Source organism: Hydractinia symbiolongicarpus, chromosome 4 (assembly GCF_029227915.1).
Source record: "Hydractinia symbiolongicarpus strain clone_291-10 chromosome 4, HSymV2.1, whole genome shotgun sequence".
In the NCBI taxonomy this organism is placed as follows: domain Eukaryota; kingdom Metazoa; phylum Cnidaria; class Hydrozoa; order Anthoathecata; family Hydractiniidae; genus Hydractinia; species Hydractinia symbiolongicarpus.
The window spans coordinates 19,959,265-19,986,804 of record NC_079878.1 but is presented as its reverse complement, the minus strand read 5'-3'; the positions used below and the strand labels follow the sequence as shown (position 1 = coordinate 19,986,804).

The window sequence follows — 27,540 nt, the reverse complement described above, 5'->3', positions numbered from 1 at the left end:
TAGAGAGAAAGAGATAAAAATGACTTTTTTAAAGTCAAGTAATTTGCAAATTAACCCTGGTCTATTTTATTATTTCCAATAGTTCTCTATTGGAAACGGTAGAGTTGTTGGTTCGAAGAGAGAATTTTAAGGCTTGTGCTTTTATAACGTTATTCGTACAAAAATTATTTGGTTGTGGCTCTAATGTCTGAACATATTGTTTTCAGGTTGTGCGAGGAAACAATTTTGACTCAAATTTTTTCAAATGATTAGAGCACCAAATTCAGCGCTAAATTTGTTTGTTATTGCCAAATATTCTGTTTTGTCGTTACTGTTGTTGTTGTTGTTTTATTTTTTGCTGTTGTTGTTGTTGTTGTTTCTGTCTTCTTACTCATTCCTCATTCCCTGAATTACCATTCAGCTGAAGTTCAACAAGAAATCGAACATATTTTCGAGCTGTGTCGCAACACCCATCTTGTCGTTCTTGACTGCGATACGATAAATCACCCTTCGCAAGTCTCCAAAACATCACTAGCGCCGATCATTGTCATGATAAAGATCGCGTCACCGAAGGTAAGCAGTTTATATAGAATGCTCTTATTTTAAAACCTTATATTATAAACGTAGGCGTAAAAAAAGGCTTGATAGAATGTATACTGAATTTTACTTGGGTTTGTTTTGTTGATTAAACTGTCGATATACATAAGAGTTTGGAACTCTTCTTAAAATGTGTTTCTATGGTTGCTTTTTTTCTTAATTATTAATTTAAATATGTATTCGTTAATAATGGATGTTTGCAATACAGGTTTTGACTCGATTAATCAAATCACGTGGTAAATCACAGACGAAACATCTCAACGTCCAACTTGTTGCTGCTGAAAAGCTTGCACAGTGCAATGATGTAAGTAGGGAGACCTTGATTATTTGTGGGACAATATTCGTGTATGCTCTTCGTCGTGGCGTAATGTTCTTCCTAGCATGATTTTAATCGTGACGTAGTGCTTTTCGTCGTGGCGTATTGTGCTCGTTGCAGCGTACTTCACTTCATGCTCTTTTACATGGAATAACTAATTTCGTGAACTAATTTCACGAAATCACAACAAGAGCCCCATAAGTGTAAAACAAGCATTTTGAGCTAGCTATCTAAGATTTTAAAAACTACAAACTTAAAAAGAAAAAAATGAAAGTAGGTCCAGATATGGTAAAAAGAATATTAACATTTTATTTAACAAAAACAAAAAGAAAAAAAAGTGCTATCCCTGGGGCCAAACGGGTTCAGCCCGTATGTTTTTTTAAATTCAAAGAAAGTTTTTTTAAAAGTTGGCCATTTAAATGCTTTCCAAATGCAAGTGTCCTGACAATTTATCAATTTCAATTTCACGACTTAGCAGTTGAAATTCCCTATAAGCGAAGCCTCGTATTTCTTATAAAAAGGGGTTTGTGGTTATTAACATTGATAAAATTTCTTTTAAACCACAAAAACGCAATAACGAGAGAGGTAAATGTTTATGGTGGCTTGTTGTTCTTTATCTTAATAAATCTGCGAATTATTGGTCTTGTTTACACTCAACTTAACTGTTGTTTTAGGATATGTTTGACGTAATTCTGGACGAAAATCAGCTGGAAGATGCTTGCGAACATCTTGGCGAATTTTTGGAGGCGTATTGGCGCGCCGCTGTACCGCCACAACAACATTACACCAACGGTGAAAACGGCGCTTACAATAATCCTTCAGGTCAACAAACTATACTCAGTTACAACGGCATTGATCAATTTAACGGCGCGTCGCAAAGACATTTACGTACAGCTCAAGTATAGTAAAATGCGTAACTACTGTCGTAACAGCGTAATTACGACAGTCCCTTGTTTAAAAGAGTGGTGATTAAGTTTATTCGTTTTCACGAAACCAAGTTCGCCTTTAAGTGAATGTACACAAAAGAAATGTTACGATGGAATTTAAACTGAGAGCATGATGTATTCACAGAAAAAATATTTCACGAGAGGACAGGAAAAATTAACATTATCTATAAATTATGTAAATATTTATGACAAAACATTAAAATTGTAAAATATAATCAAGAAATGAAATATCTGAGTGTATTTTTCTTCTTTTTTTGTTTATGTGGTGCACGATGAAAATAGACACCGATGTTTTCATTGGTTTTAATTCAACTAACACCGTGCCCATTTTGTGTTGAGGTTGTAGACGACTTACGTTGCAGTCGGGCCTAAATATTTATTGCTGATGGGTGTCAATGTGTCACTCACAGGGTGTACATTCTGTTCGAAATCGCCATGAATTTTCAAAATATTGTTAAAAAGTCAGAAATGTTATTATTTAATGCTTAGGAAATTTCGGCTTCAGATTACCATAACTTTTTTCCTTAGGAATTTTATTACAGATCTGTTCTTAAAGAAAATATTTTTTTTGCATTCTGTTTTTTTTATTGCTTGTGTCAACTCTAATATTTAGTGAAATGCAGTATCAGCTTAAAGGCCGATTTACATTATCGTATTGCGTGATTGACAAACGTTAAACAAACATTACCACAAAAGTGCAGTGAAATCTTTTTATTTGCTCGAAAACTGGTTTGAATCGTACATTATTCCTTCCACAAGAGATCAAGTAGATCCACGGTCGAAAATCTGGCAAAAACAACCCTAAAATTGGACCGTTATAATTCCTAAAGACTAGATTCTTAATAAAAATCCTCCCATGTTTTCAAAAGAGGATGAATTGGGCCAGCCAACAGTACCAAACATGTACCATCTAGGTCTTATTCTGGCCATCAAATTGCAACTCAAATTTTGAACAGTTAATTAACTTTCCGCCCCCTATTCCAAAATAATTTTTTCAAGACTCTATCTCGATCTTCATAACTTGTACTGGTATATTGGTTAGTTTCTGCACGAGAAAGCTTCCAAGAACAAACATACGGTGTTATGAAGCAAAAAAGACAAATTTTTTTTAAACTAACAGCGGCAGAGTGTGTATAAAAAACATCAAGAAAGCATTATCAAGTCGCTTAAGAAATACTTGAAAGTCAAAGAGATTTGTGAAAAACACTGTGTCAACATCAAAAGGTTTTGTGATGAATCAGCCCTTTGCAAAAGGCGCTGGAAACGAAGTTGCTTCTTATCATGCGTTAAATGGAACGAAACTTTTTTCCTTCTCCAAGTAAACTTGTCAGCCTGTCATCGTCATCATCATTAGTGTCCCTTTCCTCGTCATTTTGGTACGTCAAATTGTCTTTCTCTTCGGGAGTTTTAGCTAAAATACTATCCACTCTGTATCGCTTTTCACTCGCTGCCAAAACATCTCTCATTTTATTGTTGATCAATAGATAATGGATAAACAAATGCAAGACGAATCCGAGATGAATCGGAATTCCCGCTTCGTAGAATGCGTACAGAACTATATGCATGCTTGATTCGTGAACGAATTTCTTGATAACGGCGTGGTAGCTGTCAATCACTGAATTTGTAAACACGGACAAAAATGACAACATTAAACACGGCAATAAAAAATGATTGAATTTATTGTATCGGATTGATGGCTGGTAGCCCAATGATAAATCAACACGTATGTATAAATATATTTGAAAAACACATCCGAAGGAACGAAGATAAGCCTTTGACGCCAGCCATTTTAAAGATGGTAGCTCAGCAATGAGATTGCTGTCGTCCGTTGTACGCGTTGTCCATATTGTGATTAAGACTGATTTCAACAACCAAAACGCCAGTCCAGTAACGCCCATCATTGCTACCATCAAATCTACTCCCTTAGAATTTGTTTCCCGCCAAGCACTTTTGGACTTTGAACCTGGACGTATCTAAAAAGATTTTCCAATATAAGTTAAACCGAAAAAAAAACAATTATATGCTGTGATTTTTTTGTTATGTTTTGTTTCTTATATCAGAAGTATTATGAATTCAGTTTAACATAAGCTTTTCGTAAGAACTCGCGCAGTGTTTTTATACAATACATTTCTTTCTTGTTTCTTAGAGTAATTTTTTAATATATTTATAATCTTTATTACTTAAAGGTTGTATGCATGCTACTCCTCGTATATGTCCACAGATTCATCTACTCCAAGGCGAAGTGCTGATCTCTTCCCCAGTGTTTTTAATTTTTTAATAGGAGCACAGAGAATGAGGATGGCCGGTATACATAAATATCTACAACAGAGTGTTATAACACTTTGTAGATATCATAAAGGATGTATAATTTACCTGTTTGATTAACATATATCCAAGTATTAAAACCGAAAGTTCTCCAAAAACACCAAAGATGTTCACCCATGGTCCAACATAATGGATATACTCCAAAGCATTAAGAAACTGAGATAGCAGAATCAGAGTGCCCACCAGGTAGCCGTATCTGTTCATTCGCTTCGTTCGAGTATAAAAACTAACGCTTTCGTCTGGCAGATTAGTATAAGAGCTAGCACTGTCTCTAGCGTTTTGTGTCAACTTGGTGTGTTCATGACAATCTACGTAATCAATTTCATAGGCGTGCTCCAAAAACAACAAACAGCAAAGTAACCGGTAATCGATCATTAAAGCTGAATACGTTGATCCAATGACGGTTAAAATATCAAGAAAAAATTTTTCTTTAAGCGGTACTTCGAAGTCTTTTTCAGCTTCTATTATGGACTGCATCCACATGGAGAAATTGAATAAAGCCATAATTTTAAAGAACCACGACGCTCCGCACTTTTTATTTGCAATAGGCACCTGATGACGTAGACTGAAATGATAAACCCCAGCTTGTATAAGCTTTTGAAGTATAGCCACCGTATTTAGAAAAACAGAAAAGATATTTACAGCTGGTAACGACATCACAACTGTAGCTGCAATTTCTAGTGTGACCAAGGGTATTGTGATAACCCATATGATAAAACTGACACTTTTATGATGAGCACCGATTGGTTCATCTTCGGGCATGACTGGCCTCGTAAATAAGTGTCTCGGTGCAATTAACATAATTAAAATTCCAAAGCCAGTGATTTTTATGAACATGTATGTATTATAGCACAGCGGTTGACCAATGTTATGAACGATAATGTCAGCAATTAACGTGGTCAAACAACCAAAGAACAAAATACCTAAATTTGTTGGAGTTCCGAGAGAATTTTTATCATCTTGTGAGTAGAAGAAAAGTAATATGGCCGTTAATGTGAAAGTTGCTATGGATAAAGTGGAAAAAAATATTCCAGATTCAAACGCTATCTCAACCGAAGTGGCGTTGGATAGTACTAAATCACTTCCACCCATTTTTACTTCTGCTTATCTAAAAACAAGATAACAAAAATAAACTTCTCGCAACATTATTTGTGAGCACACGGTCATATAATTTTTATGCTGTTTACAAATATTCAAGCAATCACAAAAATGAAAATGACAAGGCCTGTATATAATTGCGCTTTTAAATGGCACGAATCCAAGAAGGAATTCGGCTGGAAGACGTTGGCAGCGTCCTGGGAACGAAGTTGATTTTCGAAAAAAAAGACAAATACAGAATAAACGAAAATCACCAAATCGCTTTGACTCTGTCACATGAGTAGCTGTGTTTAGTTCCTCCAAAAATTCTTCTCTTTTGCTTCTTTATAAAGGTTTTTCCTATACCTTATCTCCATAAAGATTCAAATCACTCGACACGTGATATTTTGAAATAACTAAGCTTCTTTGTAAACAAAAAACCGTTATCAAAATATTGGACATGGGCGAAGGACAGCTTTCGGAACAAAACCGCGACATAAGAAAGTTTAAATAACAATAAAAACTTAACTAATTTTAAATAAAATTGTTTTAAAAGAACAAATCCTCTTTAAATATAAAATAGATTACAAAAAATCCAAACTTAATGGCTTGATCTTGTAAAACCAAACATCTTGCAAGCTTTTATATTTTATTAAGTTTTTTAATTTATGTTTAGGTCATGACTTGAAACTTGGCTCATAAAAGAAACTTCAACTCTTCTACTACGAAATTAAGAAACGATGACCGTTACGTGAACGAAAAGTGTTGTAAAGTTGTCGAAAGATACGAAATAAGATCATTATGCTACTCAGTTTATAAACAAAAGTTGTCCATTATTTTAATGTTTTCTGTGATTTGATCCAAAAATCCTTTAACACAAGTATCGAAAACGCTACAAACAAAAATCAACGCACAAAATCTCCATTGAACATAAACTTTAAACCTTTCGTAAACTCTTTTATGTCTGATTTAACCACACACATTTCTAATTTAATGAAAAAAACTGGCTTTTATCTGCAATACATTAAAAACAAACTAAAACCACATGATCTCATACTAAGAAAAAGGGAGTTTTTATTCCGGGAAATGTTTGTTTATCTCCATCGCAGAGGTTTAAACTTGAACAGACGACCGATATCGAATGTTTTTTCGAACATTTATCGATGATTCGATTATACATTAAAACATTGAGACAAATGGATGCCATAAGGCGGTTATGCTTTTGGAAAAAAAGATCTACTTCATCCAGAAATAAAGATGATAGTAGTAGTGACGAAGATAGTGAATTTGAGTACGTTGATAAAATCGAAATAAAAAACAAACTGAGCGAACGATTTGGAACTGATGAAGTCCACATTGGAGTTCTAAGCAAAAGGATTCAAGTCCGCCAACTCAAATATGCTGGCTCGGGAGCATTTTCCGTAGTAAAAAAGGGATTTTCTGCAAAGTATAACTCGGATGTTGCTATAAAGATAATTCGCTTAGATGAGGAGAAAAATGAATCTTATGTTAAAAAATATTTACCTGTGGAACTGGAGGTGTGGAGCGAATTATCCAGCGAAAAACACGAAAACATACTGAATCTTTTGGAAAGCTTTCAAGATGAAAATCTTTTATACATTGTGACAGAAATTGCTGACAGAGGGGACTTAGGTCAGTGTTTATTAAGTGGCAGCATGCCAGAATTAAAAGCAAAGTCTATGTTTAAACAGATGGTGAGCGCAGTTGCTTTTTGTCACAACAAAGGGATAGCTCATCGCGACATAAAAGCTGACAATATGTTGCTCGGACGAAATGATGAAATAAAGCTAGCAGGTATATATTTATATACTTTTGTTTTGTATTTTATTTGGAGCGAGCGATCAGATGATATAAAAACAAATTTTTATTTGCCTTTTGTGATGCATTAAAGTTGGACGATATTTGACCAAGGCATACGTAGCTACAACCCTGGAAATAATATTTAGGAAATTGTCCGTTATTTAGCTCTCTTTCCAAATTGGCAATCCAAGAGTTAAAAAATATAGCAACGCCCAATATAAACATCTCATTAAAAGTGCGTACCAATTTTTTTTAAAACTTTCTGTCCAATTGGCGCCTCAATAAGGTAAACGATTAGGCTAAAAAGATAAGTATTCAAAAACACTTAATTTGAATATTTTTATGCCAAAAAATATATCATTAAAAAAGAAGAAATGCTGATGTTGATTCGGGCGATCTTAATAAAAATCTTGTAAGTTCGTCTCGGCACGACACAGCTTATATAATGAGCAAATTGCACGGTGGTTGAGAAAAAAAAATACACTACCTTGAGTGGATAAATTTTAGCGAGGATTAAATTTAGCGAATTTGGCGAATTTTAGCGAAATTCGCCAAATTAAACACCCTCCAAAATTTATGCTCAAGAGAGAAAAACATCTGAGTATGTCATTTTAAAGTCTAAACTTGTTACATTTTCTTAGATTTTAGCTTCGTTACAAAAGGTCGAAGAGTGTTGGAGCACTGTGGTACACCGGGCATGCTTGCACCGGAACAAGCGGTTTCCGGCAGCTACGATCCTTTCTTATCCGACATATGGCAGTTGGGGATAACATTATACTTGATGCTCTTTAAAAATTTCCCATACTCCAATGCGAAGAAGGTGGATCTACAGCGCGAGATTGAAAGGATAAGAAATTCATACAATGGCGTTCCTATACCAAAGAACAAAATGATCTCAACGGAATGTAAGGACTTATTGGTTGGGATGTTACAACTTGATCCTTTGACCAGGTTTGATATCGCTGATGTTCAAAGCCACGCGTGGTTGCAATAAAACGCTAGCTTGAAACGATATTCTTCATGGAATAAAGAAGCAGAAGCAAGAATCTTGAAAAAGTCAAGAACGCATGAACACTGTGTGATTCCATTTATAATTACTTTATCGTTGTTCCTTAGACGAGAAATAAACAGAAAAAATCGTTGACAGTTTTTGTTATTATACTCAGATTTCCAAAAAATAATAATACTAAAGTGAGACAAATTTACACATAAAATAATAAGTGAGCATAAATTCTCGATAATTCAAACACCACAATTATAAGGGTTATATTTTTGGTACACATGCACCAAGCAGAGGAAAAAATAAAAACATTCTAAGCGTACTAATTTCCGCGTTTATTAATTATTTAACTGATTAATAAGATAAAAAAAATCATTTATTCTCCTCTATTTTTCCGCCTGTATTTAGTTTCACAAATGACGATTTAAAAAATATTTCGGAAATCAATTTGCGCAATCAGACCAAAATTCCTGAAATCTGGTACACACGAAAATTAGTACACTTAGATTTTTAGTGCTCGTTATTACGTGCGTAATTATGCTGCGTTGATCACCCAAGCCGTAAGCTGGGGGGAAAATATTTGAAATGCCTAGAAATTAAAGGTACACGAAAATTCTTGAAGTATAATATACTATGTAAAAGGCTTGTCATACACGTTGAAATATAAATTAATAACAATATATACAGCTTATTATATTTCAACTTGCATTTTACTCGCGCAGCCTCGCTCCCAGGTCGCATTAAATCACACGGATATAAAACAGATGAACCTTGGAACGAGCTTGCATGACGAACGCGAAAAATCAACAAATTAATAAAAACACACTACAACATTGCACTCCATACACCACCACAGATGTTAAACGAGTAAAATCGATAATACACCGCCATTTTGTCTGGCGAAGACGACATAAATTTTACGATCTGATATAACACGGACCGAATTTTTTCATATAGTTTCTAATGTACTCCTTCACTTTCACTTTCACAGAATCATTGCATATTAAACGCTCTTCGTCCTTAATACGTTGGATCTCCTTCATAATGAGACCGTGGGTTAACTAAAAGAAAAAGAGAGAGAGAAAAAGATTAAATTTTCACACTTTTAATTCCCCGTTCGAAAACGTTAAACGTTAATCAACATACTTTTCTTGCCAGGAATTTGAAATCGTCGATATTTTTTATACGTCCTTGTTTGCAATCCACTTTTTGATAAGCATTCAAGCAGTTTACGACCACAGAGGACATCTAAAAAAAATACGGCGTTTCAACAAACAATATCACGGGTGCAGGGTTTATTTGTTTAGATGTATCTCAAAAGTAATTCGAGCAAGCGCTTTCTCTGAAAAACCTACATTAAAGTTATTTTTTCAAAGCTTAAAATACATTACAGCAAACAAACAAACCAACCTTGGCCTTAAACGCTTCACGAACTTTATGCGCGCCAGAGCCGTGGGATGAGTGGGGTCCAGGAGGAGTTCGAGGTCCGTGATGGTGTGTTGTATCCGCAGCAGCTATCCGTGGCGACTGTTTCGATTGCGGTGGTGAACGCGGGTCTTCGGTTGAATGCTAAAGTAATTCCGTAAAGAATACAAAGCATAATACTATAAATACGTGGCTAAACGAACGAACAAATTTAAAAAAGATTCATGACTGAACGAACGAACAAATTTTAAAAAGAAACATGACTGAACGAACGAACAAATTTTAAAAAGAAATTAAGTGTAGAAACTTTCGCAGATGTGAAATTTTGATACATTCTTTAAAAAGTTTCATTTTATAGGATAAAATTTAAACTTTCTAACGAACTGTATGATCATACAGTAGACTCCCGGTTATTCAAACCTGCACTTATTCGAAATTCTCGGTTATTCGAAGCGATTTTCATTCCCCTTGAATTTTCTAACACGTTTTAGAGTAAATCTTTCTTAGTTATTCAAACTTCAGTTATTCGAAAATTCGTTTATTCGAATTGGTTTTCTAACCACCTTGGCTCAATATTCTCTCAGTTATTCAAAATTCTTGACAATAGCTGGAGTAAAAGTGAGAATTTTCAACTTCAAACACTTTTTATAAAAGAAAAATAGTCTTTATTCCTAAAAATAAAACTATGTACAAAGCAATTTTTTTAAAAGTTGAATGCTTTCACCATTTCCAGAAAATTCAAGCAAACAAGGGAAACACTTCATAAGAATATAGATATCAAGAATGGTAATTGTATTTGTTTTTAAGTAAACATATTTGTATATTTTAACGTAATAAGAAAATTTTCAGTTATTCGAAATTTTGGTTATTCGAAGTAAATTCCTATCCCCCGTGGAGCTTCGAATAACTGGGAGTCTACTGTATTTAGTCACGCAGAATAAGAAAAGTATGCTTCAATTTTTCTTTCGTGATTTAAAAGGTTTAATATTTATTCTTAATCTTCATAAACTTTTGCTAACCAACGCTCTTGAAAAATATTGCAACATATAACTTCCGCGAATTTGGTCAACGTCAAATTCGCGCAAATTTTTTGCCATTTAAAGTTTTGCGCTCAAAATAGTGTAGAAAAAATATTTATCCTCTTTAGACACTGGACAAAATGAAATGTTTCTCACAACTAAAAGTAGATGGGTCCAAATGTATGACCATGAACCAATCTAAAAGAAATACTAAAAAATTTGGATTGGTTACCTACCCTTTTTTTGATTTTTTTCGGAGGCATTTCTTCTTTTGTCTCCTCTTCTTCTATATGCATAGGCGGGTCCCACGATGTTTCCCTGATAGAAAACGTGTTTTAATCAAAAATAAACTGCCACTAGGCTGGCTAATCTTATTTAGTTCTCTACACTTACCTGGTTATAGCGTGGTAGTAGTACATTCGACCTTCAGAGTCGGTAGCTGTCTTCCAGTGAGGAGGTAAAACGGCTGGCACTTTGGTCCGAGTTGGGCTGTTCGAGCCCGATGTTGAGCTTCGGCTGAAATCCGGCGTGTCAGGCTTGGTATTATTTAACTCTTGCGCTTGTTTCAAACGTTCTGCGTTCAAAAGTAGTTGAAGCTGATTTACCACGTTTAAAGCGGACACCTCCGGTTGTGCAGGAGAGGAATACTGCCCAACAGGCTTTGGTGGAGGCAGAGGCGCTGTATTGAATGGTGACGCAGACATTGGGGAGACTAACGGTGAACTATGTGGTAACTGGTTGGGCATCATTGTGTTAATTTGTGGGTTACCAGGCGGACGAGGTGGTAATCGGTTTGGAGGGAAAATACCCGGAGCATTTCCGGACATCGGATGCTGTGGCAACATTTGGTTTGGTGGTTGACCCATCATTGTTGAGTTGTTACCATTTCCTTGAAACATCGGCATGCGCATTTGGTTGGGCATACGATTCATCATCACAGGCATCATATTCGGACGCATATTCAAATTTCCGAATTGTTGATGGTGCTGCATGTTCTTCGGCGGGTCATAAAAATCGCGTCCGTGTTTTCTCCAACTATTTCCGTTACTCTCATCAGAAGCGCCCTGGTATCCTCGATCTGCGTGCTGTCTCCCACCTCGATTATGTCGATCGTTCCACCTGTTTCGACCGCGGTTAGTTGAATTCCAATTACCACGATGGCGTTCTCCCTCTCCGCCACTGTAACTATCGTTCTCTCTATCATTCCAGCCTCGGTTGTCGTTGTCATAACTGCGCCTTCTTCCCCTGTTTCTTGACCATCCAGAGTCTCTTCTACTGTCTCTGGTATCGCTTCCGCCTGTCCACGTGCTATCAGCATCTCCGTCCCCCCTGCTGTTATTAGTTGAATCAGCCGCTACGTTACGATCACTAGAGTCGCTACCACTACGCGAATGTTCTACCTGATCAGAAGTCGAGGTAGGTGACTTTCTCCAGCTACGCCTGCTGTTTTTCTCGTTCGTGTTTCTAGCATCGTCACCCCTGTCTTGTGAGGACGACGAAGGAGAGTCTGCACTCTCGGACGAATGGGTTGACAACAGCCCTCCTCCCTTATAAAGCTGTGTCGGTTTTTGTTTGCTACTGGGTGACCGAAACGTACTATCTGGAAGCACTGTCTTAGCCGAAGGAGGAGTACCAACAGTTGCTGTGAGAGTGTTTGTCTGGCTTGGCGAGTCCATCCCTTTGTTGTTTAATCTGTGACAGAAAAGATTCATATTATGAACTATTAATAACTTCTTTTAACAACATGCACACAAAGAGGTATAAAAACGACATACCGCTTCTCTTCAGGGATTGGTGAATCGTCTGATTCCGCTTTAGGACGACGATCCTGTGCAAGGAAGAGGATATCTTACGTAGCAGAAATAAAACTAGATCACAACAACGGGGTATAAGCACGTAAAGATGTGTGTCGGCTGTTTTTAAAAAGTTCAGAGAGAATTGGAATATAAACTCGTGAAACTCATAAAAATAAGGATTTCATACCCGTGTCGTAAAACAAGAACAGAGTAATTGTTACGTAAGAACTTACATTCCAGTAAGCAGGTTTCAGAATAAAAAAAAATTATAAAACAGCATTGCAAGGTGTAAGGGCTGTGAACTAGTTTTGGCCTCACATGGTGCTCTTACTAAAAAGCGGGGATTAAATAATTAATGACGTCAAGCTAGGCAATGGCTAACACTCACAGGCGTTTGCGATTTCTTTGGTATGCGAAACACCTCTTTCAACAATTTCCAGTCTTCCAGTAAAGTTGCTGAAAGTGATGCAATCTCACGCATTCGCGCGTCTCCGCGTTCTTTTTTCCTCGTGATTTTGTCTTTCTTCTTTGTCTTTTTATTCGACGACGCATCTTCGTTCTCTAGTATTTCACCTGTAAAGTGACGAAACAGATGGTTTTTTAGAATTATTTCCTTAAAAATAGTCCTTTAGTTTTCTTCCCAATCATTTAGAACAAGACCTGTATTTGTCACCGGTAAGAATGTTACATTTCTCAGTTCTGGATTAGTACTTTACTTTATAAATTATTCTGCCCGTGCTTTTATTTCAATCAGAAAAAAATTTCTCAATTTTGGTTTATAAAATCCAACCTAATTTCAAATAAACAAAAGACATGTTTCAGTTTTACACGGTTAATTAAAAAAAAATTCCTTAAAGTTTTGAAATGATATTTTTAATTTCACAATCTTTTTGCATCCAAAGTAATTAGTATGGAAGATACTACTTTCGTCAATGCTGTTCTTAAAACTTGAATTAAAACACTACCCACCTTCTTCCATAGATTCGGTTTCTAAAGATGTCCCAGATTTCTTTCCTTCGCTTTCCTCTTCCTTTGAGGATTCGTCTTGACTTGTACTACCCCCTTCATCGTTCTTCACCTCATTATCACTCGGTGATTGCGACTCGTCATCAGAGCCGCTTTCACGTTTAACACCCTCCTCCTGTTTGGCACTAGCCCATTTAATCACAATGGTGGAGAGTTTACTGTCATCTAGTTCGTTTTTATTGGAGATGGGAAGATGTTTTAAAGTTTTTAGGATCTAAACATAGAAGTACAATAGCCACATGACATAATGTATACGAGCATGTAGAGAAATTCGAAGTACCAATCAGCTACTGGATGATTTGTAGGCGTATAGTTGTTACATTTGATATTCATACAGTATAAAATTAACAGCAGTTAGATAGTTAGATATCTACTTGTGACCCAAATAATAAAAACTTTGACCTCAAAATTTTTAAAATGAAGGAAATATTATAAAACAAGTCGTTAACAAACAAAACAGTTAGGTCAGTTACTAAAAGAAAAACATTTCATGATAGCAGGACTGAGTAGTAATGATGACTCTCAAAATCGATAGCTCAAATATTTTCTTGCCTGAAAACAAACAATAAACCAACACTTACTTCGACTTTGTATTTGTGTTTATCTTCAGAAGCGTCAACCATCCAAGTCCACAGAAGAGACAGGCCTTTGTAACGGACGAACGCCTTTAGAGCAGATGTATCACGTGATGACTGCAATATCTTCAGTAATTCCTTTCGTTCATGCAGAGTTTCAACCTTCACCATGAGTCGTAAAAGTTCAAGGCTGTGCTTGCTTTCTTTTAATTCCCACTTAGTGCCAAGGAGCTCGTTCAGTTCATCGGCCAGCTACACAAAAAGATGGAAAAACAAATTACCGAATTCGTCTACTCTGTTCATGCTGGGCGTTACCAACACGTTTTTACAATGTTTTATGGTTAAGCGTGGCATAAAATAGACAAACATAGTACAGGTATTACTGAAACACCATGCCACACAGAAAGTAAATATGGAAGCAAGTAAACAGCATCACTTAGTTGAATTATTTTACATAGAGAATGATTACTCACCGCTGAATCGTAGAACTCTTTCATCTGTTTTTTGCGTTTTTTCTGTTTGGAAGACATTGATGGAGAGTCAGAAACTAAATGAAAAGTTTTTCCATTCATCAGCTCAGATTGTTACAAAGTTTTACCCAATGGAGTAAGAAAATAGCCTGACATACTCATTTTTTCCATGTAGATTGGAAAAGAATTAACTTGCTCTGTTCCTATCACCCCTCTACAGTTCATGGCTCCACAATAGCAATTTTGTGGCTTTTCTCTAAAATTAAAAAAACAAATAAATCACTGCAAATTTTTATGCATTATTGAGTAATAAAAAAAGGCAAAAATGATTATAGCCCCACTCACCCATATCTTTGGAATTGATAATCAAAACTCAATTCTTCGCCAGCTGAAATATATCGCAAAGCAAAAAAACCAACACGCAAAAATCCATTAACAGTCCACTATGAAGAAATACACAATACTGGTGAAGACTATACACATTCTGCAGACAGGCTAGAAATAAATCAAAAATAAAATATGCTGACCTTTTGAGTGACACTGTTTGGATCACAGCTGTGATTGATGAACCTTGATTTACAGCCCTTTTTTGTGGCATCGATGATCTAATGATCAAAGTCAATAGTTACAGAATAGGTATGACATGTGTTGCGTGACATACAGGTTATTCTAGATAAGTACTAGCAACAAACTATATTCAGAAACTTCATTTTGTAGTTAAAAGTGCATTGTTGAATGTTGGGTTAGTTAGTGGTAAGTAACCCTGAATGAAAAAAATCAAATATAGAAATTGCAACATTTAAAACAATGACTTTTCAGGTACAAATAATGGCACATTTAAACAATTTTGTTTTGACACCTGCATACACGCATTATATGGAACTAGTCGCTAGCCGGTGAAAAATCCAAGGGTTCGCTTGTTCTTTTTATACTGCATTGCGTGCTTCTCGCTATTGCGCAGCTAAGCTACCATTTTGCGTGACAAACAGACGTATACGGGCATTATAATATAGATGTACATAATGGTTCTCCCCATGTACATAACAGAGCATCATTTTTTTACTTGTCACTTTTCTTTTTTACTTGTGGAGCAAAAAAAAATTTGAAGGTTGTAAATAATTTTAAAAGGACAGCAAACAAATATCAGAAAAGACAAACAGCCACACCGCTTACCTCGTTAGTTTTCAGAGTCATGAAGTAATAATGTGTCATCTTCTCAGCATCGTATTGCAACGTTCGATTGTGAAATTCATTGTAGTCAACAACTTCACCACAATATTCAATTATAAAGGAACCTCTAAAATATTTTACAAACAATAATTTTTTTAAAAAAGAAACACAACTTTCCTAATTCTGACTTTTTTTGCATTGGAAAGAAACCTGCAGATACTATTTACAAAGTCTACTTCATCAAATAACATTGGCAAAACTTGTAATATCATAAAAATAACAAGAGCAGGTGCTTGGATGTTTTGATTTCTGATATACCAATGATGGGGTTTAAATTTATTTAACTCAGAATAAGCTGAAGGATGAGTTATAATAAATCCCTAATGTACCAGAATTTTCCTTCTATTCACCATTCCACATTGCAGAACATTTGCTGAATAACATTGCTTGATGACGTACAGACATATGTTTACTGGGCTGGTGAGCAAAGTAGTAATAAAATGCGAAAACAAATAAGAAACATCTTTAATATTTATAATATTTTAGTTCGCCAGATAATTGAATTCATAATGATGCTTGTAATAGCTAAATGTTAATTAACTTATAACAGGTAGTCAATATCGTACCATCAACAACAAAATGATGAGCAGGAATACTTACTTTTGGATTGGTTCATTGGTTTTTAAACCCCAACCTTTCTTCCCTGCCTTAAAAATCTCCAAATTATAATTGCAACCCTACAGATGTAAAACAATTTTAACCAATCAGTATGCGTAATTAAAACAAATATTCTTAATTCATAAAAATTTAGGATCATCTTACCCTCTGAAAATTTCGATTTGTACAAAACTCTCCAGTAGGACAGCGGGTGTGACTATAATAACAAATAATTCCAACACAAAGTAAATTTCTGTAAACTTTTAAAAAATTTAACTTTTCACCTAAATTTGTATACTTTGTTAAAACCTTGTAGAGTTTTGATGTGTAATATACTAGGAACAATTTACATGAACCCACACAATGTCTGATGGAAAAGGAGCTACAATAGATATACAAAGGATCCACTGCAGTGTAACGTCACCATGGTCAATATAACTCCAACTGTCCTCTAAATCTCATTAGAACAGAAATTTAAAGAAAGATGTGGAGAATTAACAAATTGGCAAATATCTACACAACAAACATGACTATGTCTGATGGAAAAGGAGCTACAATAGATATACAAAGGATCTACTGTAGTGTAACGTCACCATGGTCAATATATCTCCAACTGTCCTCTAAATCTCATTCGAACAGAAATTTAAAGAAAGATGTGGAGAATTAACAAATTGACATATATCTACACAACAAACATGACTATGTCTGATGGAAAAGGAGCTACAATAGATATACAAAGGATCTACTGTAGTGTAACGTCACCATTGTCAATATATCTCCAACTGTCCTCTAAATCTCATTAGAACATAAATTTAAAGAAAGATGTGGAGAATTAACAAATTGGCATATATCTACACAACAAACAGGCCTCGTCAGGAATGGCGTGCAATCGCACGCGCACACGCCCACACACGCCATGTTTGAATGTTCCCTTGCGATCTTCGCACGCCAAAAAATAACAGTAAATACCTCAGGTGTGTGCTAATCACACACCAAAATAATAATATTCAGTTCAATGAAGGTGTCAGGGAATAATATACATAGGGAAGCATGATTTAATTTATTATTTCTATTTTTTTTTTAAATTTCTATTTTTTTTCTAAGTTTTCTTTTCTTCCTCAATTGACATGAATGATTAATGCAAATAATTGAATTGGAATTTGTGTGGCTTTTGAAATAAAATTGTTTAAATAACAAGCAAAAAAAAACAGGTACGTTGCAAAATATACAAGCAAAACACGCATTGTAATATTCAGAGCAGGTGTTACAATGGTTTTCAATTCAATACTTTTTCCACCTCGACGTATGCTTGATGTTCGATTTTCAGTATTCGAAATTGTGAAGTGAAGTTATTAACAACATTTGCTTTCGAAAAACTCAAGCAGCATGGAAGGTAATAAGGGAGTAACGAAAGATCTTTCGACATTTTTACGTTGGAGCCACGATAAGGTGATAGATATAAAACAAGCAAAGTATCTGGTAGAACGTGTGTAATCGAGATTTGGTGTAAACTGTGCGCGAAACATAAGGAAAAAATTTCGAAGGGATTGAAAGGTGCTGCAAATTCATCCATACTATTGCTGACGTGATGCATGAAAAGGTGGCAGCTGTTATTGCTGGAAAACACTTTATGGCTGTCCTATCTGATGGTTCCCAAGCCCGTAAAACTGGGAATGAGAAAGAGCTAGTACTGGTACGTACTGAAAAAGAGGGGCTGTGTATTACATGGTCTCTCTTCTCCAGATGGCAGATTTCTGTGGTTGTGATGCTGAAAGTCTGAAGGCGGGTTTAGACAGTGTATTCGAAAACGGAAACGTACCATTAAACGATTATCAGACGAAGCTTGTAACAGCGACGGCAGACGGAGCAAATGTGAACATGGGTATATACCATGGGGCATTAACAATGATGGCCGAGGAGCGCCCTTGGCTTGTGGTGATCCATTGTGTGAATCACCAGCTCTAGTTTGCGATTAAAGATGTGATCAAAGCTCTACCGAAATTTATGGAATGCAATTCCTTCTACAATACAATCTTCTACTTGTTTAAAAATTCAGGCAAGTTGAAGACTGAAACAAAAGAAGCTTGTGCTGCTCTAAACATCACACACTATCCTTTACCGAAAATTCATGGTACACGCTTCATAAGCCATCGAAGGCGCGGATTTGCAAAGTTGCTTCATATTTGGCCAGCCTTAATCACAACATTCTCAAATGCTTTAGCCAGAGATGGTGGTTGTCGCTCTGAAACACGAGCAAAAGTACAGGGTATTTTACGAAAGTTGAATTCATATGCCTTTCTATGTCAAACAGCAGCCTACATGGACATATTGGACTGCATGTCACCCCTCTCGTTAGTTTTTGAAAAAAGTTTGTTGATGGCTTATGAAGTAAAACCAGCTGTCGAACAGACAATTTTGACGCTGGAAGAAATGACAAATGAAGACGAAGACACAATAAACAGTTTTCTGAGAAAGTTCAATCTACGTGATGAAGATAACCTTGCAACTGTCACGTCGGAGAACCCAAAGGCAGGTCATGAACAAAGAAAAGCTGAGAACCGCGAATTCATTGGTATCGAATTGAACATGACGAATTCTACTGAAATCGCGTGTCAAGATGCCCTAGTCATAAGGAGTAAGGGGATCGAAACTATCATCCAACTGATAAAGGATCGTTTCTCATCTTTTCTCACCAACAACGACATATTTCAAAGTATGATGTGGGTGGATCCACAATACTGGGAAGAAGATCGAACCAAGAATGGAGTGGAAGCAATAAAGACTTTGATGACCAAATTCAAATCACCACTTGAAGCAGCCGGTTTTGAGAAAGACAAAGTGTTTAACGAATGGAAGGCTGTACAAACACTTGTAAAAACGCAATACAAAGCTTTTAAAAAAACCACTGACATTTGGGCCAACTTGATTCGGAGTCAACAAAAGAAATATCCGAATATTTTAATGCTGGTTGAGCTCGTAATATGTATGTCTTCCTCAAACAGTGCTGTCGAGAGAGTTTTTAGCACTTTAACAACTTCGCTTTCAGATCGACGTTTGAGTATGAAGCACGCCACCATGGAAGACGCCATGATAATCGCCGGAAACAACACTGTTTGGACAGAGGCAGAAAAAGAGGAAATACTCGAAGCTGCAGTAGAAAAGTACATGTCGAAACGTAGGACAACAAAACTTGCAGATAACTCCCCAGAGAAAGCACCCCGAGTTACAGTAGCAATCTCTGATGAAAGCGATGAGAGTGAAACCGACGATGATAATTCGAGTGATGATAATTCGAGTGATTGTTCGCATGATGACAACACTTTTTTTTCTGACGACGAATAAGTTGTAAATTATTTATTTTTAAGGTCACTTGCGAGTAAAGCTACACATCTTGAATTATTTTACTCGCATTTATTTGTACGAGTACAAATAAATGCGAGTAAAATAATTCAGAGTGAGAGTACAATGCGAGTACAATAAGAGTAATCTTTTTAATAACGCGAGTATGCAATAATTAAACTACTCGCGAGTAAATCTTAATCTCTTAATCTTAAAAAAATATATCATGTTACTCGCGAGTTATATTAAAGAAAAACAAAACATTTTTTTTTAATTTAGTTGCCCTTTTTAAATTAAAAATAAATTAAAAAATAAATTTTAAAGTTCAACTTTTCTGTCTACTTTAAATGCTTTCGCTACTTTCGTTATGTAAAATCACTTCCAGCATGTCCTTTTGCAAGCACAGAGGCAGCATGATATCTAATTATAGTTATGGTGATCAATTGCCACATGCAGAAAGACTTTTTCTTGTGTTGTTTTGAAAATTATACAGAATGTGCTGATGTTGTTTTGAAAGTTAATTATAACGGAGGAGGGTGTAACGACGAAAATTTTCTGTCTTGTTTATTTTAGCTAAAGAAAATAATTTTGTTATAAATCGTCATAAAAATTTTTTGTTTAACCATGTAACTACTTTTACGGTTACAAAGTTGGCGTCTAGTATTTTTTGCTTGCGGCCTTTTCTTTGTTTGAGATAAAAAAATACTATTTAACGTATAATTTAAAAAATAAAAAAATAAACAATGAACGCATCGCACATTTTAGTTTCTTCGCAACAAATTACCTGCTTTAAAACATGGCAAAATTAGTGTTGTTGTATGCGAGTTCTATGATTACTTGAGAAAAAAAATGGAACAATAATGAGAATTAACAAATTGGCAAATATCTACACAACAAACATGACTATGTCTGATGGAAAAGGAGCTACAATAGATATACAAAGGATCTACTGTAGTGTAACGTCACCATGGTCAATATATCTCCAACTGTCCTCTAAATCTCATTAGAACAGAAAATTAAAGAAAGATGTGGAGAATTAACAAATTGACATATATCTACACAACAAACATGACATGTCTGATGGAAAAGGAGCTACAATAGATATACAAAGGATCTACTGTAGTGTAACGTCACCATGGTCAATATATCTCCAACTGTCCTCTAAATCTCATTAGAACAGAAATTTAAAGAAAGATGTGGAGAATTAACAAATTGACATATATCTACACAACAAACATGACTATGTCTGATGGAAAAGGAGCTACAATAGATATACAAAGGATCTACTGTAGTGTAACGTCACCATGGTCAATATATCTCCAACTGTCCTCTAAATCTCATTAGAACAGAAAATTAAAGAAAGATGTGGAGAATTAACAAATTGGCAAATATCTACACAACAAACATGACTATGCCTGATGGAAAAGGAGCTACAATAGATATACAAAGGATCCGCTGTAGTGTAAAGTGAATTAGAAATGTTGTACAACGAAATAAACTTGTTGGAAAATTTATGACCCAAAGATTATTAAACAGTGTGCATTTATTCAAGTAAATAGGCCATGAAGTTTTGTCCACAACCTTACGTTTCTACAAAGGATATGAACTGAGGGTCAGGTGAACCAAGTTTAACATACCATTCTATCATCAAAAGTCTGTTTAGACAATCGTCACCACAACCAAGAAACAAAGGATCATCTAAAGAACAAAAAAAAAAAAAAAAAAAAAAATAAGTAAAAAATCACTGTACAAAACCATTGTACAATAATGTATGCTTAATGGATTCATTACTCAATTGATGAAACCAATATCCCATTTCTTTGGCAAGCTATAAACCCACCCCTTGGGTGTAACTTTTGATGTATGAATTATCGCAAAATAATAAAAAAATTTAGCATGCAGGAGCGTGTGACCGTGTAATCACACAAAATTTCTGGTAAGGCCTAACATAAACCATGGGTTAAAGCCTCGTTAAAGTGTAGTTAAATAAGTTTTGTAACTTAAAATGACGACATAACTAATAAACACCTTAAAGCTATATGTACACAACAGAAAACATATGCTCAATTTTTCATCAGGTAAAACATAATAACAAAAAGTAACTATTTGAAAAACAAAAAATGGACTTCACCATAAACAAAAGATAATTTTGGAGGGTCTGCATTTATTTAGGTTATTTAGGAAATTTTAGGTGTGACCAAACATTTTTGATGCTAGACATTGTACCTACCTGGCTCATACGGACATTCACAAATCATTCTGCGTACTTCCTTACTCAATCTGGACTTCTTCCTAAAACAAACAAGTAAAATAATCTTAATGTACTTACTGATGTCAAAATCCAAAATGGTACCTTCTATGTAATGAAACCATTAAGAATAAAATAAACCTCACTTGTCAATTAGGTAAATATTGGATTCCACATTTTCAAAACATGGTGGTTCTGTAACACCATCATCTGGTTCTTCATCATCTTCCTAAAATGTAAGAAAATAAGAATTTAGGAGAATTTTATTGAACAAAATCTCTATTTTCTTTCGACGTTTCATTTGAAATACTTACAATTGACTCCTTTTCTTGTTGACCACTAAACAAAAAAAACAAACAATTAATAAATAAAACAAATTAGCTAAAACAAACAAATAAACAAACAAACGAATAAACACAATAAACAAGCGCATGAGCTCATCTTAAACAACCTAATTAATACGAAAAAAGGTCATTGTTGTTTCATTCTCAGCTACTTTTTACAATTTGAACAGTTATGCATCTCTATAAGCTTTCTGCTGATGGCTTTAAGTTTAAAAGTACATAGTGATCAAAATTATTAGCTTGGCTCACAAAAAAGTTTTTTGAATATGTTGATGTACATTGTTTATTGTTCTCAAAATGTAAATTTTGGTCTATAAAACAATATACATCATATTGTCTCACTGTTTTGTTTTTTAATTTACTGTCATAATAACTTATAATCTTAAATAATGGGAGTTAACTTACGGTGAAGGATAAATGGTTTAGAAAAGCAGTATTATATGACATACAAAAAGTTCTATATTTACTTACTTTGCTACCAACAAATGTAAAAACATTTTTATGTACACATAAACAGAAAAAATGGCAACCTCAGGGGTTTCTACAAAGTTCAAAAAAACCTACATTTTGAAATCATCAGAAATGTTATGCTCATCTTCTTCGTCTTCAGTTTTGATCTCTTCTTTAACTTTCTCAGATTTTTCTTCAAGGCTTTCTGAAAAAATATCTGGATTGTCAAATATGTTTCTTTCTTTTGTGATTTCTGGAGATAAGCTGCTTAATTTATCATTTTTACTTCCAGCTTTATCACCCTCTGGTTCAGGAGTGCCTGTGTTAATTTGTAAACAACTTGATCTACTATCTTCGTCATCATAACTTGCATCCATTTTTTCCTCTTCAGTGTCTTGTTGTTCATTTTTTTCACAAGAAGTATTTTCATTGCTTATTTTAGCAGATAAAACTTTCTCTTCTCCATTATTTATTTTATCACAATTTAAATCTTCATCAGTTTTTTTACTATTATCTTCATCACATTTTTCCTTAACATTCTGTACATTTTCGGAAATTGCAGTTGCTTTAATAGTTATTCCGCCTGGCATAAAAATATCACTACCAGTATCTGAGTCATTTTCATTAACATCAGCATCAACAGGTTCTTCTTTTACAGGAGATTGGTTTTCATCATTGTTTGGTCTGACCGCATCTGCACTAACAACTGTTGCCCCATCAGAAGACATGGCATTAGGGGATTTTTGCTGGTCTGTCGACCTCGAACTTCTTCGTAATTGCATTAGGATGCAATTGTTTCCTGAAATGTGTATTATAATCTATCATGCCAAAAATTAAATCTCCAAATCAAAATGCATTTTGCAAAAATAGAAACATAAAAAATTAATTCTAATGTATTGGTATATAATTAAGAAGTTGCTATATGAGACTTGCTCTTGTCATTAATTATATATAATCTAAAAAATAAAACATTTTATAATAATAATCTCAATGTCGACCCACATACTGGTAACAATCTATTTATAGTGGTAAAAACTATTGAATCAAATTAAGTTTTGGGGAAGATTATGATTTAGATCATTATCTATATTTGTTGAGTTTCCAACTTGTGTTCAAGAGGTTGTAGGTTTAATCCACACACAGGGCCGATTAAATTGGGCAGAAATTTCAAGAGCTTTATCCTGTAAAATATAAATTCAATAAAAAATAAATAACTACTGCACAAAAGTTGAGCTGTTACTTTATTGTTTTGATATCAGTATAACGCAGTCACAAATTTTCAACATATACTGTTTGTAGGTGTTGTGTTTAGTGTGTTGTATTGACCAATTTCCACTCAAATTTAGGTAGTTGCTTGCCCCTATAAACAAATTCCATGATCATGTTTTTAATCTCACAATAAAGAATGGAATCTGGACAGAAAACCTTTTCCAATAGCAGTATTTTTTAAACAGCCAATATGATTCAAAGGGAAAACACACCATTTGAACAGTCAGCTTTTCATAAATCAGGGTTGAATCAACTTCAGACCTTAGTTCTAGGGAATTTTTTTCTTAATGTTTATAACTTTTTGCAGTTCTTGTTTACAAATAATCTTTAAAAAAGATCTCTGGGTTGGATTGGTAAAATAAGGTTTTTCTGAAATCAGTCAATTTGATCCTTCATTTTTGCATCCTATCGGTATGTAAAGATTCAGTGGTCAGTGAATGTTAACCTGCCACTGCCATTTTAAGCACTTATATCACATAAGTACCATCCACCCTCAGTTTAGACTTGGTAGATCAATAACAAAATATATCACACGACAAATATTACAGGATAAATCAAAAGATTTTGAAATACATTTTTATTATTATTATTATTATTATTACAGGCCTTGCCATGAGTCGCGAGCAATTGCTCGCACCCGCGTAAATGCTCGTTACCCAAGCATTCTATTGCTTGTGTATATATAAACATTTTTAGATAATTGTAAACATTTTTCTTAAGAATTGTTTGGTCTTTTAAGTGAAATTCCTGCACGATCGCTCAACCTGAAACTGAAAAGATATTTGGTGTGATTATTTTGCACCCATCGTGCAAAAGTTCATTCACCATTTTGTAAAACGCTTGCGATATGGGCATTAAGGTTAATCTTTGTTGCGCATTCATTTTGCAGTAGAAAAGTGGAGGACGTTTTAAATCGTGAACCCCAAACACGATGATCGAGCGTCTACTGGTATAGTGACTCTCTCAATCTTAACTTCCTTTTCTACATGTCCGAAATAGTATGCATGGCTATACTGTCGTTTTCATAAATTTATTGTTTATTTTTCAGCAAATAGGAAAGAATATGCTTTGTTTTCAAATTAAAAAGAATCTTTATCTGCATGGTTTAAATAAAACTTCCAAATTCATTCAGAAAGTTCAGGTACACGTCAGGTAAATACAATTGATACAGAAAAAAAATTGTACTGCACGTGGGTTTCGTTTTTAAAATTGTTTGAAAACAGTTGCGGCATAAAGAAAATAATCCATTAAATTTGGACCTGCTATGGTTTCCAATTGTTTCGTCAAATGAAGAAATTATCTACAATTAAATCCATGATAAATTGTCTGTTCCGCCTGTAAGTGCAGTTTTGCAGACTTGCGTCATCCGTGCTTGGTCGGCGTTCACCTCCGCATTAGTTAAGAACCGAATGGCTGAATTTCTTGTGTAAGACCTGGTTACCAACGACGAAGGGGCCAGGCAAAAGAGATTTATGTCTACGTAGTTCTTTTAACTAAGTCAGGAGTCGGTGAATTAGCTAGGATGGTCAGGTTGGCTATGAGTAGGCTTGCTCGTGGATTTCAAGGACCAGGACTATTCAATAATTCTGAGATCTAAGTGTCCGACCAAGACGGAAATCTATCGGACGTTTTAACCAACCAAAGTTCTAAACGAGCCACGGACATATCCGACCAAACTGGAAATGTGGCAGGCATTTTAATCACACGCCTGAAACGATTTAGGTGTGTGCCAAGGCGCACGCCTCTCCTGAAAAAGATGCCCTGAGAGACTAAATGTAAAGTTTTTTAGCGAAAAATATGGCGAGCAAAATTGCTCGCGTGGACACTCTGACGGGAGCAATTAATTGCTCGGGAGGTTATTTGCTCATGGCAAGGCCTGTATTATTATTATTATTATTATTATTATTTGACAAAAATAAAAAGACTAGACTGGACTTTTGGAAGTTTTTGAATTTATATTAATGCACTCACCTAAAGGAGGACCGAGACTGAGACACAGGCCTTTCGTGACTTAATGAGCAATTAAATTCTAAAAAAGATGGCTTGACTAGACGCAGTTGTAAAAATAATATTAAAAAACATACAAAATGGTACAATTTTGTCACTTTTTACCAAAAACATTATTTAACTTGTGTTTGGCCATGCAGTCCTGTTGTGGCTTATTTTGCAGATTTAACATTGCCCATCAACAATTAAAAATAAAGTTATATAAATCCTGATCACCTACATTGTAGATGGCCTTAACCAATACAGGGAATTCCACGAAGAAAACAACATGCGTGCCACACATCGCACGTGTAAATCTATTTTAGAAAATTTGCGTGTGTTTTTCCGATTTTTTTCCTGGGTTACTTCTCTATTATCAGTCCTGTGATTGTTCTTAAAGTGGTGTAAAAGTGCTAAATATGTTAACAAAACACCTTGGTTCGTTGTAGGAAGTAATTTATAATAGGTAAATACCATATAATTAAATTTAAACAGTGGACGAAGAGACGCTGACACGTGCTACACGTTGCACTTATTGCAATGGTCTGTCATTTTGTTTGTAGTGCTATTTATCCCCAACCTTGTTCCCAGGGTTTTATTTTCTCTGTAGGTTATCTATTATCTATAACAATGATAAAAATGGGAGTCGTTTTTTCTCTATTAAGGCTTTATTTTGAATTAAATTTAATTTTAAAATGAAATGTTCAACACACATTTAATTTCACACAGGCAGAAAAAACCACATTTAATTTAAACACGGGGAAAAAACACAGCGTTTAATTAACTTTCTAAAAAAAAATTAATTTAACCACAAGTGGTTATAAACTGTTTTTAATGATACAGTTGAAGCTGTCAATGTAAGACGATTGATTTTTGGAATACAGTTTTTAATAGTTAAATGCTCAAAGACATAAGCGGCGACATTAACTACGCTGTAGCAAATCAACTTTTATAATTCCTTCGTTAATTTTTTTTATTTTACGCGATTAAGGAGCGTAATTAATGTGTGCAATGAAGCGCACGCCTGAATAGCTGTTGCGCATGTGTGGGCGAATGGGCGTGCGATGGCACTTGTCTCATGGAATTCCCTGTACATAGGTGTTTGACCGTAAAAAAGAAGCAAGTTATTCTGGGTATGTATCCTGGCATAATACTATTATTCTTAGTCCCTTCCTTGTGACTTGCTTAGATAAAACTAGTTTTACAAGGTAAACCTTCTTAGGTCTATCAAAATAAAGCCTGGCAAAATTGTACCACCATTGCAGGCCATTTCTTGACAAAAACTATGCCAGAGCTACAAAAAGCACCTGCTAAAAAAATTATAGTTGCTATGGTGTGCGGAAAATCGCACTCATAAGCAAAATTTACAAGTGCAATGTTAATATTTGCAAGTGTGATTCACATTTAACTATTTTTTGTTTACTACAACGTTATGTTATTAGCTGTATAGAAATGAATTTTGTTAAACGTATTAACCACAAGTGCAAGGTTGAAACACTGTTGAACGCGATGATGTGTTGGCAGATTCGCTATATGTTTTTGGCATTAAATATATTTCTAGACATTCTTGATTTCTCTTTTCTCTTTTAAAAAGATTTTTTAAACTTTATTCAACATGTTTTTTCTTTGGTATTACATCATGAAAACATTAGTCCGAAAGCTGTATTAAGGTACAGGACACCTAACCTCTCCCATGTTCTGGTT

General features: G+C 34.9%; 4 protein-coding genes across 12 annotated transcripts in view; 2 read left to right on the top strand and 2 right to left on the bottom strand.

Annotated features, from left to right (window-relative positions):
• Window positions 1–2,067, top strand: part of LOC130641712 (voltage-dependent L-type calcium channel subunit beta-2-like) — a 50,872-nt gene extending 48,805 nt beyond the window's left edge. For all 9 annotated transcript variants that reach the window (XM_057448642.1, XM_057448646.1, XM_057448643.1 and 6 more), the window contains 3 exons: window positions 401–552; window positions 785–880; window positions 1,567–2,067. In XM_057448642.1, the coding sequence (XP_057304625.1) occupies window positions 401–552; window positions 785–880; window positions 1,567–1,797 (479 nt within the window). In that variant the 3' untranslated portion in view covers window positions 1,798–2,067. The remainder of the gene's footprint in view (window positions 1–400; window positions 553–784; window positions 881–1,566) is intronic.
• An 853-nt stretch (window positions 2,068–2,920) lies between these two features.
• Window positions 2,921–5,309, bottom strand: LOC130641713 (uncharacterized). The gene is made up of 2 exons (XM_057448650.1): window positions 4,213–5,309; window positions 2,921–3,812 (listed from the first exon to the last, which is right to left on the bottom strand). The coding sequence occupies exons 1-2, from the start codon at window positions 5,254–5,256 to the stop codon at window positions 3,126–3,128; spliced, it is 1,731 nt and encodes a 576-aa protein (XP_057304633.1). The 5' UTR covers window positions 5,257–5,309; the 3' UTR covers window positions 2,921–3,125.
• A 101-nt stretch (window positions 5,310–5,410) lies between these two features.
• LOC130641715 (testis-specific serine/threonine-protein kinase 3-like) lies at window positions 5,411–8,209 on the top strand. The gene is made up of 2 exons (XM_057448652.1): window positions 5,411–7,056; window positions 7,704–8,209. Exons 1-2 carry the CDS (start codon window positions 6,405–6,407, stop codon window positions 8,054–8,056), a joined length of 1,005 nt encoding a protein of 334 aa, XP_057304635.1. The 5' UTR covers window positions 5,411–6,404; the 3' UTR covers window positions 8,057–8,209.
• Window positions 8,200–23,551, bottom strand: LOC130641711 (histone-lysine N-methyltransferase SETD2-like). Its single transcript, XM_057448639.1, has 21 exons — window positions 22,696–23,551; window positions 22,102–22,126; window positions 21,934–22,016; window positions 21,770–21,831; window positions 21,177–21,237; window positions 16,366–16,417; window positions 16,204–16,280; window positions 15,547–15,670; window positions 14,901–14,978; window positions 14,719–14,816; window positions 14,532–14,629; window positions 14,377–14,450; window positions 13,910–14,155; window positions 13,272–13,542; window positions 12,691–12,875; window positions 12,282–12,334; window positions 10,900–12,198; window positions 10,743–10,824; window positions 9,473–9,631; window positions 9,209–9,310; window positions 8,200–9,123 (listed from the first exon to the last, which is right to left on the bottom strand). The coding sequence occupies exons 1-21, from the start codon at window positions 23,361–23,363 to the stop codon at window positions 8,980–8,982; spliced, it is 4,041 nt and encodes a 1,346-aa protein (XP_057304622.1). The 5' UTR covers window positions 23,364–23,551; the 3' UTR covers window positions 8,200–8,979.
• Window positions 23,552–27,540: the final 3,989 nt, after the last annotated feature.